The sequence below is a fragment of the Drosophila guanche genome, unplaced genomic scaffold (assembly GCF_900245975.1).
Source record: "Drosophila guanche unplaced genomic scaffold, DGUA_6, whole genome shotgun sequence".
Lineage (NCBI taxonomy): Eukaryota > Metazoa > Arthropoda > Insecta > Diptera > Drosophilidae > Drosophila > Drosophila guanche.
This window is the reverse complement of record NW_022995744.1, coordinates 3,642,035-3,655,638: the sequence shown is the minus strand read 5'-3', so window position 1 is coordinate 3,655,638 and position 13,604 is coordinate 3,642,035. Positions and strand designations below refer to the sequence as shown.

Genomic DNA, 13,604 nt, shown 5'->3' with positions numbered 1-13,604 from the left:
AGTATTTAACGATGATTATTTACAATGCTCTGACCCGATGGCGATTTATGAGCCAGTCTTTTGGCCAATTCTGGCCATCTCTGGCGCGAATGGGATAGCTGGGCTCATCTACGAGGAGTTATGAAAGCGGCACAGACCACCATATAAATGCGAGAGGGTTGGAGGACCGGAGCTCTGCCTAGAGCTCATAAACTTAAAATTCCGCTTTATCGCGGTATCGCGGATGCTCAGCTTTCCCCTTATAATATAAACATAGGTTATACTAGAGAGTACGAGTATGAGTATATGTATATGAAATAAAAAACAAATCTGCACGCACATAAAGCGCCAGCCACAAAGAGGACCCTCCCCGGGTGACATTTCCCTCTGTTTCTCTATCCATTCTCTTCATTCTCCCCATTTTCCCCCTTTCCACTCATTCTCTTTCGCTTTCCTTTCTTTAAACATTTCACGGGGTCGGACGGACGGTGGACACTTTTATGCGTTTGAAATGAAAATGCCATGTGCCATTAACATTATCCCTGACGCGTCACTACTTAAAATAAAAATTTATATATATTTTATATGTATATATGTACAAAGACAGCCAGAGAGAACACCTTTTGGTCGTGGCTCGCCTTTTATAGCCAATTTCTGGTTACCCACACCCACAGTGTGCAGCCAATTTCATGTCAAACTGCACCAGCAGCACCACCACCATCGCAAAATGATAATCCCGCGGTCGTAAAAAGAATTTTTACTTTATATTGACTTTTAGTGTGATAGTAGAGGCAGCTGAGAAAAAAGCGGAGCCAAGGTGCACATGAAATGTTAATGGCATGTCAAGATTGTCCTTCCACAAAGCACAGGGAACACACAAATGTTTTGCCACCTGCAACAAGAAATGCAAATGGAAAGGAGCCCAAGGATGATTTTAAAGGCTCCTTTTCTATATCTTATTTGCCTATGCCCATTTCATTCCCCAGACACAGGAAAGTTGATCCTTTCCAATATTAATTAACACTTCAATACCACAACACCAAGAAGGGAGCGGAGCGCAGAAGCCCAAGACAAAGTTTTGCCTTCTGCCTGTTTCCGTTTGGTCTGCCGCTGACTTTTGGCCCCAACCAAACAAAAACTTTTGTGCCTAAAAATGTGACTATAGAAATGTCTGCCACTGTACAAACCCACAAACAAAGTCACGCTGACACTAATTAACAATTAGGCGCATTTTAGCGGCATTTCCCCAGCCTTCGTTCTTCTGATTCTTCCTTTCCATCCTAGAGGCTGTCAGCGACTTGAGCAGGAACTTTGTGAACTACTTACAAGGCTAATAACTAATTTACTTCTGACTTTGGATAAACTCCATTCCACTTTTCATTAGCCGGGTTCAGCTGTAGTGTCATTTGCAGGGTTTGTCCCCAGCCTACAGTCGAGTTTTACGCTTATTACTCAAGAATTTCAAACTGACAAATAAACACGTCTCTTAAAGTCGGAAAGTAGAAAGTCAGAAAGAGACCCACAGGATTCTCCGCCACAATGGCAACAAAAGCCACCGAGCACAGGCCTTGCACTTTTCGGTTTCAACGTCCTCCGGGGGGCTGGAAAATGCCTGCCTGACGTCCTGACTTATCTCTAGTCATATATAAGCGTCAAGTTGTCCACGAGACGGAACGTAATGGAATGGGACGACTCGGGAGACTTTTAAGAATTGCCACACAATTGTCGAGAAACGACACCAACTGCTAGCCTCCGTCGCCGTCCCCGTTCACGTCTTCATATCCGGACCGTTCTGGGAGTCATAAAAGAAAAATTTAGCTTATTTGCTGTATAAATACTGAGACCTCCGACGCTTTGGCTGTGCAGGGATGGTCATCCCTTCCCTTTGTCTGTCTGAGTGCCATAAAAATGGGATGTGGCCTGCAGCGACGCTTAACTGTGTCCCCCTATCCAGATGAGATGAAGCATAACAATTGCCGGTAATATTTATGGAACAGCAGCTGATGCTGATTCCGGATGATTCAGCCCCTACATAAGGCAGAAATCTATAGGAATCATTTGCATTTTGAATATATCTGAGAGTGGAGTTCCTTCCTCCAGGACCTTTCCATTTCTATCCTGATCTAAGAATCTGTGAGATTTTTACATTAGCCTCGTTACATGTCAAATGAGTGTCACTAATTACATATTAATTAGTTTCCTTTTACCAGGCACTCCCACTCCTCCTCCTCGCTCATCCAGCAAAGCAGGCACATCATCAATCAAACAGACAGAGAGAGAGGGGTCCACTAATAAAATATAGAAAAATGCAAATGAAAAACTACTCAAGTCCGGGGCTCAGACTGTTGCCCTTCACTTAATCAATGTACATAATTCTAATTAAATTTTCATTACCAGCAGAAAGGAAAAACATCAACATAATAGCAGCAGCTGTGGCTGTGCTGGCTGTGCTGATGTAAGCGTTTGGGGAAATATTAAGTATACGGATTGGTGCTCATTTACCCATTTCCTGCCTAAGTAATTACAATTTCAATAATTTATTGGAAAATAAACGTAGTCGAATGCACTGGCCAGACAACTCCAGATACAAAGATACAAACCAGCATAAGCAGCAGCATTAAATGGAGACGTTGAGACTATGATGCCTTCACATTTCAATCAATTTTTGCCAAGCAAATATTATTCGAAACCAGCACTCATGTCCCACAAAGTTTTGCAATCATAACAGAGAGAGAGTTGAGAGCAAGCAAATCCCCAGAAAATAATTAATAACTTAAATATGTTTGCATTGCATTCTGAGCTATCTGGTGTAATCAGATTAAGGCCTTTTCAGATATGAATTGGTCGCATTATGGCAGGATCTCAGTTGTCAGGTCCTAGCTCCTTCTCCGAGCTCTGACTAAGCTGTGAAAATTAATGGAGTATTTATTTGTTTGCTTAATGATTTATTAGCTGCAATCAGAGGCCAGACGCCTCGAATGCCAAAGGGGTTTGCAGACAATAATTTAAGCCATGGACAGGAAAATTCCAGCAATGTGAAAGTTGTGGCATCTTCTGCATTCATTCACCAACAGAATCAACAGAAACTCCTTCATTAACCTGCCCTAATTTATTCTGCTTGGACTCCTTCTTCTCTTCTCTTCTCTTCTCTTCTCTGCTTTGAGTGCCACGCTCTGGGATTGAGAACTAATCCTCAGACGCTCATTAGCAACCATTAAATGTCAATTTACATGTCAATTGGCAACGGTGCACAGCAAAACAAGCCACCCTGCCAGCCATCCAGATAGCCAGCCAGTTGGTACAGTAAAAAATAGAATAAAGAACAGGGTGGGAATGAGACATGTGCTTTGAGCTTTGACTCTTGCGTTGTCAGCGACTCTCGGTTTAGTCTTTTTTTTTCCTCTGGCGCCGCTGTCTCCACTGTCTCTACAGTTTTTTGTATAATTTATAGAGGCAACTGGCGCTTCCACCTTTGGCTTTCGCTAGGTCTTAAAATACAATTACGTTCCCCCCGGGGGAGGGTGGGGGGGGGCAAGGCAGCACAAAGGGAGATAAGCAAAAACATAACATGCAACAATTAGTGGCCTGTCCTTGCCTCCTGCCGTGGCACATACAAAAGTTGCCATGTGGTTAACTAATTTAATTTGGTTTTCTTTTTGCCTGTGCCACTCGACTCGGTTCTACAAGCCCCCTGCCCAAGCCATCCTTTGACGACAGCATCAAAGACAACGACACGTTAATGACTTATTTTGCCCCTTTGCCTAGGCAACAGACAACGAGGATATGGAACGAGAGGAGCAGGCATGAACATAAAATCTAAACACTGCCACACATGGCCGGCAAAGGAATCACGAACAAGGATGGAGACCAGGAGCCACTTAACTTGTCTATATGAGCCTAATGGCCTTTAATATTATTTTCACTGCTCTTTCCTTTAGCTCGAGGAGACCGAAAAAAAAGAAGCGACACGGGAAGGAGCTGAAAAAAACTGAAACAGCCAAAAGGGAATCCCTGAAAGCCCTGTGTGCATTTTATCCCTGCCGGTCGCTCGGTCGGTCGCTCAGTCGGTCTCTGTCGTTGGGCCCCAGGTAATTGTAGAAAATTGCTGCAACGCCAGGCTAAACATTGTGCAAATCCTTTTGTCCTGCTCTCGTGTCTCCTCTGTCTACTTGGCTCTATTTCCCCCTCTTCAGTCTATGTATGCTCGTTCCTTAGCCACCTTTCGCTCTCTAACTCTCTTTGGTTTTTTTGGCCGCAACTGTTAACAGCCAGTTGAACTATGCCATTTCATATGTACAACAGCAGGCGCCGCAAAGCATGCTGCATTATTTTTACCATTTCCCAGCCAGCCCCTGACCAATGCTTCTCATCCCGTCTGTTCCGACCCAACCCACTCTCAGCCAACGTGCTTTACATTTTTATTAAGCCAACCCTTTTCTCCTACTCCTCTTCGTTTTGTTGCTTAGCATGCCAGGAGCGCTGTTTGGCTTATTGCACGTGCTCAGGGTGGGGCGAAAGTGTAAAAGGCCAGAACGGGACCCAAATGCCATTAGGCTTAACCCGGACACAAGACAATTGCCTGCAGGCCATGTGTGCATGCATGGGTCCAACGTGTCGTATTAGTTATTTTCTACTTCGATTGCTTTTGCCACTTTAGCGCGACAGCAGCTGTGCGGCGGGCTCCTTGTCTACCCGTGCAAGGACTGCCCGTGTGCCAAGTGTTTTGCCAATTATGTGATGCTCAATTTTCGATATGATACGTAAGGCCAGACCTCAGAGCTCCAAATAGAAGCTTAAATGGTGTTTGGGCTTCCAAAGGGTAAGGGAAAGGATTGGAAGCAGTCCCCAATCTGGGTCTATCCTTCCAAGCACATCCCAGTAGATTAGACTTAAGCGAATCTATTGATCCCCATTTTCCTCCCTTTGAACCGCTTTCTAGTATAGTCTAGTCTAGACTAAGTACTCGGTAGTCCGTAAGTATAATTAAGCTATGCATTTGTTGATTCCCAGCATATATTTACCATATATTTTCCAAGTAGTGGCTAACGTTTTCTATTCCCCCTCAATGTCTATCCTTAATTCCGTAGCCAGCTCGTAATTGTGTGCGTGCCAGTGGCTGTTCTATATATATTTAAACATACCACCATACCGTATACGTATATACATATCTAGCCAATTATTACTGTCAATCATTTGACAATTTCTATTCTCGTAAGTTATAAGTTAAACAGAAACAAAAAACAAATTTGTGCGAAAACTTTAACTAAATATCACCCATTTTTGTCTTCTTTTCTTTCCTTTTTATGTAACACTTGTACGTGCTCTGTAACAAAAAAAAAATATATATGATTGAAAACGGAAAAAAATATATACATCAAAATTGGCAAAAATTGGAAAACTGACAATTCTTCTACTTATGATTTTCCGAAATTTCTGTATTACTTTCCTTTTATTTGATTTGTTTCGACTCGGTTTGAATTTTTCTAAAAACAATATTTTTCTTTCTTGATGCAACAATTTCCTCAAACCAAAACAAAATAATTATGAAAACCATTTGTTCCGCTTTTAATAATCCAAATTTATAATTCCTACCCATGACCCGAACCCCGTTACCCCACATTAATAAATGTTGTAAATGTATTTGCTCTATTGGTGCTCAAAATATCCACCCGAAACACCAACAAAAATCTCTCGTTAACTAAATGTTGTTGCTTTTACTTTTCTTTGGGTATTTTGCGCCTGTTGAAATCTTTGAAATTATAAAAAAACTCACAATTACATAAATGTGCCTGCCTCGTTCTCGTTACTCGTTACAAAAACAAAAACATACAACAACAAAAAATTAACTAAAAAAAAACGAAAATATATGTGCCACGTATTATGTAACCTTGTTACATTTACATTTGCATTCCTAAATATGATACAAATACATATACCAATATACAAAAAAAAACAATGAACACTTATTCTTTTTCTGAATTAATTTTTTGTTTTCATTTTAATTTTGTGCGAACATTTTCTGGCTATGGGTCCTGATTAAAAAATTTTAATTTTCTAAAAAAAAATAAAACAATCGCACACCCACATTGACACTGCCACATTGCCATTTATCCATTTTGCTGCCTCTTTTGGTGCCTGAAAAATCGAAATCAATCAATCAATCCGATTCAACTCGATCGTTTCGATTCAATCCGATCATAACATTACATGAAACATGAACAAAACATAACGAAATCGAAACTGAAACCGAAAACGAACCACAACCAAAAAACCATAAACCGAACCCAAAATAGAGCATCTAGATCGCAAACTCTTCGTTGGCATGCTCAGCAAACAACAGACCGAAGACGATGTTAGACAAATCTTCCACCCGTTTGGCTCTATAGAGGAGTGCACCATATTGCGGGGCCCGGACGGTACGAGCAAAGGTGAGTACAGCCCCCAGATATTTATTTATACATAAACTACATCTACATCTATATCTATTGCTATACTACATATTTCCTGTTTCCTTTATTTATTTGTTTCTTATACTGTTTATATCAAGTATACGTAACGTGTTCAGCTCGTTATCCGTTGTAATTGCCAGTTTTATTCCATTGATTGATTACCAATTTTGCGATTTTGTTGAACGTGACTTTTGGTATTAGTTTTGATTGTGTGTAGATTATCTAGCATCTTTTTATAAACTGTATATTTAGGAATCTGCATATTTCAAGCATATCCTATAGCTGAAACCGAGAAGCACATTCTGGGCCCTCTGCCCTGGCAAATGGCCCAGCTGATAATGGCCCAGCCATGTTGGAAGCTGTGCAACGAGCCAAATAATCATTACACACATAACCCTTACAATTACAGTGCTCTTGGATAAGATCGTGGGAAGGGGTGTGAGCTTCTAGGTGGCATAAAATAAAAATCGGGTAAACAGTTCAATTAAAGTTGTTTGCTTTTGACAGCGCTGCTCGTTTCACACGCTCGCCATTTGCATTTGCCTCTGTTTATGCGTCTCTATCTGTGTGAGAGTATTGTTACTTGCAAATGCCACTCATACACACAAAGACAGGGCATAAAAAAGCAGCGACAGAGAGAGAGATAGAGCCAGAGAAGGACAGAGTGCGGGAGAAAAGTTTCGTTTGTTTTAATATGCAAGTAACTTTTTTAACAATAACATTCCATTTTATTATGTCAAAAGTTTTGGTTTTACAAACACATAAACACACAGTGTATCTGTGTGTTTGTTTGTATCTTTGTTATATATATTTTTATTTTGCTTACATTTGCAACATTTTTGACTGCCGCCTGTTGTGTATCGTATACCCCCGAATACCTCTCCATTCCCTCCCCGGGTTCGTGTGTATTTTCATTTTAATGTTTGTTATTTCTGTTCTTTTGTTGGCGTTTATTGTTGCCATTTTGATATGCATGAAAAGACACTCGGAAGGGGCGTGTCACGCGGCCATGTGACACTATGCATAGAAAACCACTGCGGAGGGTAGAGAGGAAAACATATTTTTTTTGGATGTTGAATGGAGAGCGACACAGAGCTCCTGAGATTGCAGCCCCCAATCGCTGCTTCAGGCATTCTTTAAGCCAAACTTGTCCTACGACACAATAGCGAAATAAAATTGATGCCACAAGTGCCACAAATTTGAAGTGCTGGAATATCTCTGTAGAGGCATTTCCCGCCCTCCTCGCAGTAATGCCCCACACAAATTTTTGACAAAGCCTCCACATAATTTGAAACGTATTTTAAGTTCTATTTAAGTTTCTATGTTACATTCACTTCGCATCCCGTTGAGTGGGAAAACTAACTGTCGCCCTTCAAGTTCGACAGCTACCGGCGTGCAAAGTTCAAAGCCGCGAAAGCTGTCAGTCGATAGAGGTGGTTGCGGTAGCGGTGACGGAGCAGTGGGTCGATTGTGGCTGTTGTGGCTGCGATGCCAACATATCATTCTTCATTAAAATGCGCTTCAAAGTCAGCAGTTCTGGAGCTGCTTTTTTGGGCGGCGGAGACAGAGAAGGAGCAGGCTCTGGGGTGAAGTGACAGGCGCTAGCCTGTGTAAGTGCCAAAATCCATCAACGTCAATGCTTTCTTTCTACCACTTCTCCTCCGGTTTCGTTTCCACGCAGCTCCGCGAATTATATTCAAGTAAAATCGTGTCAGCTTAGGCGGGGAAAAAGGCAAACAGGGACAAGCGAAAAACGAACGAAGTAATGAGGAATGAACATTGACTGACTGAGCGACCTGCAAATGTATGCAAATGATGATGCATGTGGCAGCAGAATGCGGTGGCGCTGAATGGGAGGACAGCCCAACCAACAATAATAACCAAGGAGGTGCTCCATCTGCTTCTGCTTCTGCTCCTGCTCAACTCTGTCCGAGTCGTAGGTGAAAGTGTGTGTGTGTTTGTGTCTGACAGGCAACAGGAATAAGCGCAACCATCATGTTAAATTATGCAAATTCGATTTCAGTGAGTGAATGAAATGAAACGAGGTAAAGGCAAGGTTTTTCTGAGGGAGCGGCTTAAACTGACTTTGAAACTTTTGCCAGCACAAAACACAAAGCATGTGGTGTCCCGCCACACTGAGCGAAATTAAACACCAAATGGGGATTAGACATGAACTAGACTGAAAGCGTTTGACACTGGTTTTTTCTCCGGGTGTAAGCAGCCATAGACACTGGCAAATTTTCTATCTCGACAGTGGGCAGGAGGCAGACTCAAGCCCAGACCCAGACCCAGACCGAGACAGAGATCTGGCCGGGACACTGGCTGGTGGCTCATTTGATTAGAATATTCATGCATGCACTTCATTGTCATCAAGGCTTGCAAGGCAGCAAAGTTGTCATCTCGTCCTACGTCTTGTCATCTGTGCAATCAACACAATTGTGTGTGCCTCCACGTACCCCTTCACTGACTCTGGCGGTAATCAAAGCATCCCTTTACCCGAGTATATGGCAGCAGCAAGGGGTGTCGTCTAGTGGCAGAGCTGAGCATTTTGCATAAGTAGCAGCATGTGTGTGGAGCTCAGGCCATGACAGGCCAGGCTAGGACACTGCGGACTGGCTCTTGTTGCTGACAGACAGTTGGCATAAGTTGACTTTGAATGCGCCGAGTTGGCATTGGCAATGATGCTCAGAGGCCAGAGGCTTTTCCAGCTTAAAGCGGGCCTCGGCCTAATCGCTGGAACTGGAACCTGTCATTAAGTAATTGCTAATGGGGGTGAAATGGTGGCAGAGCAGGATTTTGGAGAGGCAGTGAATTAATATCCAAATATGGCTCCAAATAATATTGAAAAGATAAAGAAATTTTCAAGCGAAAATCTTTGATTGCCAGATAATATTTACCATACCGCATATCTTGAATAAGACTCAATCAACCCACTCAACTCGGGGCATGGCATTGTCAAGTTGTGCTGCCAAAAACATAAATTGAATTAAAACGTCGTTTAGACTCAAAATTAATTCGAATGTCTCGCTTTGTCACATTAACTTTTAATTGCCGCAAAAGCCAGCAGCATCGGAAGAGGCAGCAGAAGCAGCGTGTTCTCTTGCAGCTGACATACAAAAACAAATTTCAATTAATACAACCGTACGCACACACACGCATGAAGATGCCATTCACACAGACACACACACTCGAAGAAACGACAATAGCAGGCGGAGCTCGCCGTAAGGTAGACTTCGAATTTCGGCCTGCATGGTCGTCTATCATATCAAAAGCAGCGCAAACCCCATAAATGCCAATAATTAATGTGACATTTTCGGCGTAATTGAGGCAAGTATGCAGCACCAGCAGGAGCAGCAGTGGCAGAAGCAGCAGGCAGCCTGTCGCAACCACACATAAACTCTCATAGACACACACACACGGCCAATGTGCAATGTATCTGTCTCTCTGGCTTCAAAGCATTCCCCAAAACTGAATGGCATGCCAAGTGGCAAACTGCTTCTCCACAGCTCACCACGCATGGCTGGCTAATTGAATTTCTGCACATGCACTGGCAAAATTCTATGAGTGAGCTGCAGGCCCGAAAAAATAACCCCCGAACCCGAATCCGAGCCTCAACACAAGAACCGGAGTCGTGTGGAGTGTGGAGTGTGTGCAACAAAATTGTGTCGCCGTTCAGGGCTGTTCAGGTAGGTGAGCTCTGGTTGAAGGGAAAATGTATTGCCTGCTAAAAAAATAACTGAAAAGAAGCTAAGTAGCCTTCACATAATTGCTCCGAGAAAAGTTTTTTAATACCTCTCCGGTGCCTCCGATGGAGTATACTCTCCAGCTTTGCCTCAAACTTTCGAATGACAGTTTAAGTTGTTTTTCAGGCTGTTGCTGATGCTGCTGCTGCTGCAGCTGCCACTGCTGCTTTTGCTCTACTTGTTGTTTGGCCAACAAATTTTTACAGGCAGTCATTGTGGAGAAGCTCCACAAAGCTCTCCTCGCTGGTTGTCAACTCTCACCAGCAATGGCGCAAACAAAGATACACAGATACACATATACATAGATACACACACTCAGATATCAACGTGGCAGCTCTCGCATCATCATTTCATTTCAATTTCAATTTATATGAGCAAAGTTTTATGAAGTGCATGTCATGCTGCCTCTCCTGTTGCCACTCTCTGTCTCCATCCTCAGTACCACACAGACCAACGCACTGCATTTATTAAATTTCATTTCATTCCACCAACTCTATGCTCGTACTCATGTTTATTTTACAGCACACTAAAAAGTTCTAACAAGTGCTGATTGAGAGCGCTGCAAAAACTGTCAAACAGTGCACAACAAAAGCACACAAACACACACAACACACACACACACAAATTTTGTAAAACTCAAATTGAATTTAACGCTTATGACATGCGAGAGCTCTGCTTTAATTTTTTTTACAATAATGACCGAGAGTGTGTTGGGATTTCGGAATTTGCCGCTCAAGCGTTGTTGATTGATTCTGGTGGGGAAATCCGAGCCCAACCCATGCCATTACATCTAAAATGGCAATGCCGATCTGCCAACGTCATTAATGACTCCCCCAGCACGGGCATAAATCTGATTTAGCTGAACTTTCGATAATTTAAGTTTCTGGATCAGTTGCATAGAGAGTGAGAGAAGCAACACACCCAGGCCTCGTAAAACATTCCACTTAATGTGCCTTAATTAAACAAAACTAGCTCCCTCTCTCTCTCTCTCTCTCTCTCTCTCTCGCTCTGTTGGTGGTCTCTCCAGTCTATAACTATTTATTGTGTGGCACGAAGAAGCATTTGAACAAGAATAAGAAAAAATCGGAGTAATAATAATAATGTAAGTTGTGGCATAAGCTCATAAGTGCCATTTAAGCCAGAGTCATCCTTGTTGTTGCTGCGGACTGCTACAGCTGCTGCCGCTGCCGCTGCCGCTGCTCGTAAGCTAAAAGTCCCAGAGTCCTAAAGCCCAACTGCAAAATGCCACACAGGCCAAGGAATTAAAATACATATCAAAAAGGAAAAGGAACAAACGCGAACTTTGGCGTACCGTCCATAGACCAGCCAAAAACCAAAACCAGAAAGCCCAGCCAGCAAACTTTGCCGTCGGAGTCGTTGCCATGGCCACAAGTCTTTTGTGAGGTCTGATCTCCTCTGAGCCTGAGTCGCTCTCTCTGCCTCTCACGCTCTCTCTTACTGTAAGTTTGTGTGTGGGCCGCAGTTTAATGCAGCTTAAATTTAATTGCAATATAGCAAAACTTTCATATGCAGAGCGAACCGAGCGAAACAAGTGAGGGAGAGAGAGAGAGAGAGAGACCACAGCCGAGTCCAATACATTTTTATCACATACGTTCAACTAGCAACTCCCTCTCACCGTGGCCTGTTTAATGCTAATTAACATGCAACACGCCCGAAACTATACAACGCATACTGACACTCGCACAAAGGTCAAGGCAATTAAGGGTACCCAAGGCTGCGACAGGAGCAGCCGAGTAAGTGCACGGAACTAGCTGAAATGTGATATCCCCCAGCCAAGGGTCATAAAAAGGAGGGAATAAGGAGACAGCTACCCTCACCAGATCATGCACCACTTAAGCAGATCTTTGATCTTGTCTCTAGCCAAATGTTACCAGCTTTGAGGGGTGACGTGTATACCCAGCCTCATGTCGAGGCAATCTGGGTTTCTTTCCGCAATTTCGTTTCATTATGTGGGCCGCTGGTGGCAAGTGTGCTTTATTAACACATTTTGAGGTCCACACACATATACAGCTACCACACAAACATATACCTAAGAATATAACTTTTTTAGTACCCAGCGCCATCGCCCATTCCCTTGGAAGGCAGCCCTGATCTGCCCTGCGTGGACCGGCTCTACCGGCTGGCTGGCTGGCTTTAGTTGTAATAGTTTAATAAAGTAGTAAAAGCTGCGGAAATTAGATTTGACCGCAACACACGGGCATAGGAGACCCGAGACCAGGGGAAACTTTGCCGAAGCGCAGCCCAGGAGGTTGGCTCGAAAAAATGTTGTTCACGACCACCACTGACAGCAAGGGGGAGGAGAAGAGAAACCTTTGGCTTCTTCTGTTCCTTCTTTGGGCTGCAGGATTCTTGTCAATAAAAATGTCCAAAAAGTTTTGGCTTAGCATTAAACAAAAAGTTGGGGCTGGCTGAGAGAGCTGATAGCTGAGAGGATGAAAAGGGTTGCACAAGCATACTTTGAGAATGTGTCTGGGGATAGGCATAAGAATGTGGATAAAGATGAGGATGCGGATAGGGATGTGCTGCTTATTAAAGGTCGAGCGGAGCTGAGTCCCAGAGGCAGTGGCAGTTGTTACGGCAGCGGCAGGAAGGAGGCCTTGCAGCAAATTTAATTAACTCAGTTGAGCGCGTTCTCCTTCGCTTCGTATCGTTGGCAGTCCCGGCATCAATAAAAGATTAGTCCTATCAGCCATGAAGTATGGCACTTAAGATATTTGTTTTAGTTGCGCAGGATTATTGAAAAATTAATGCAATAGTAGCAGAGGCAGCATAGGAGGATTCGGATACGGATACGAGCTTCGACTGCAATTAAGCGAAAGCCAAACTGACGGAGACGCTGCCTCCTCCCTACTAATGGTTATTGATGTGCCCGGTCATATACTCGTAGAGGCATTCTATTTCCTCAGCCAGCACCTGGGGCCCTAAGGTAGGCTTTAATTTTAATAAACGCCATAAGGCAGAAGCCACTGAAAGTTTATTAAATTTCAGTCAACGGGCAGGCGCTTCTCTTGTGTCTGCTGTTGGGTGGCAGCTCCTGGGTCCTGCCACCTGTCAGTTGCACATATTTTGTTATTATCAGGCGCCGAGGCGCGGCGCCATAGCGTATGCCACATACATATTCGGAAGCTCATTTTCTAGCTCATTGCCGGGGCCAAGACATGAGCTAAATTAATTTATTCCACTTTTGTTGTTAGACAATATCCCGAGCAGCCGCCTCCACCTTTGCCTCCTGTAAGAGGATTCGGGATGGGTCTGGAAGAGCAGCGAAGGCATTTAATGAAAATGAAAACGTCTAGAGCCCGAACAGGATACGAGGCTGCCTCGGTCGCTATCCTTTTACAAAAGTGAAGGCACAACCTGATATAAAATAATATAAAACTGACACTGACGATGGAACTGCCTGCCCGGGTGG

General features: G+C 43.4%; 1 protein-coding gene across 23 annotated transcripts in view; it reads left to right on the top strand.

Annotated features, from left to right (window-relative positions):
- Positions 1-13,604, top strand: part of LOC117579758 (CUGBP Elav-like family member 4) — a 259,483-nt gene that overhangs the window by 190,194 nt on the left and 55,685 nt on the right. For 9 of the 23 annotated variants that reach the window (XM_034265796.1, XM_034265790.1, XM_034265812.1 and 6 more), the window contains one exon: positions 6,273-6,407. The exons of the other annotated variants lie outside the window; for them this stretch is intronic. In XM_034265796.1, the coding sequence (XP_034121687.1) occupies positions 6,273-6,407 (135 nt within the window). The remainder of the gene's footprint in view (positions 1-6,272; positions 6,408-13,604) is intronic. 23 annotated transcript variants of the gene reach the window in all.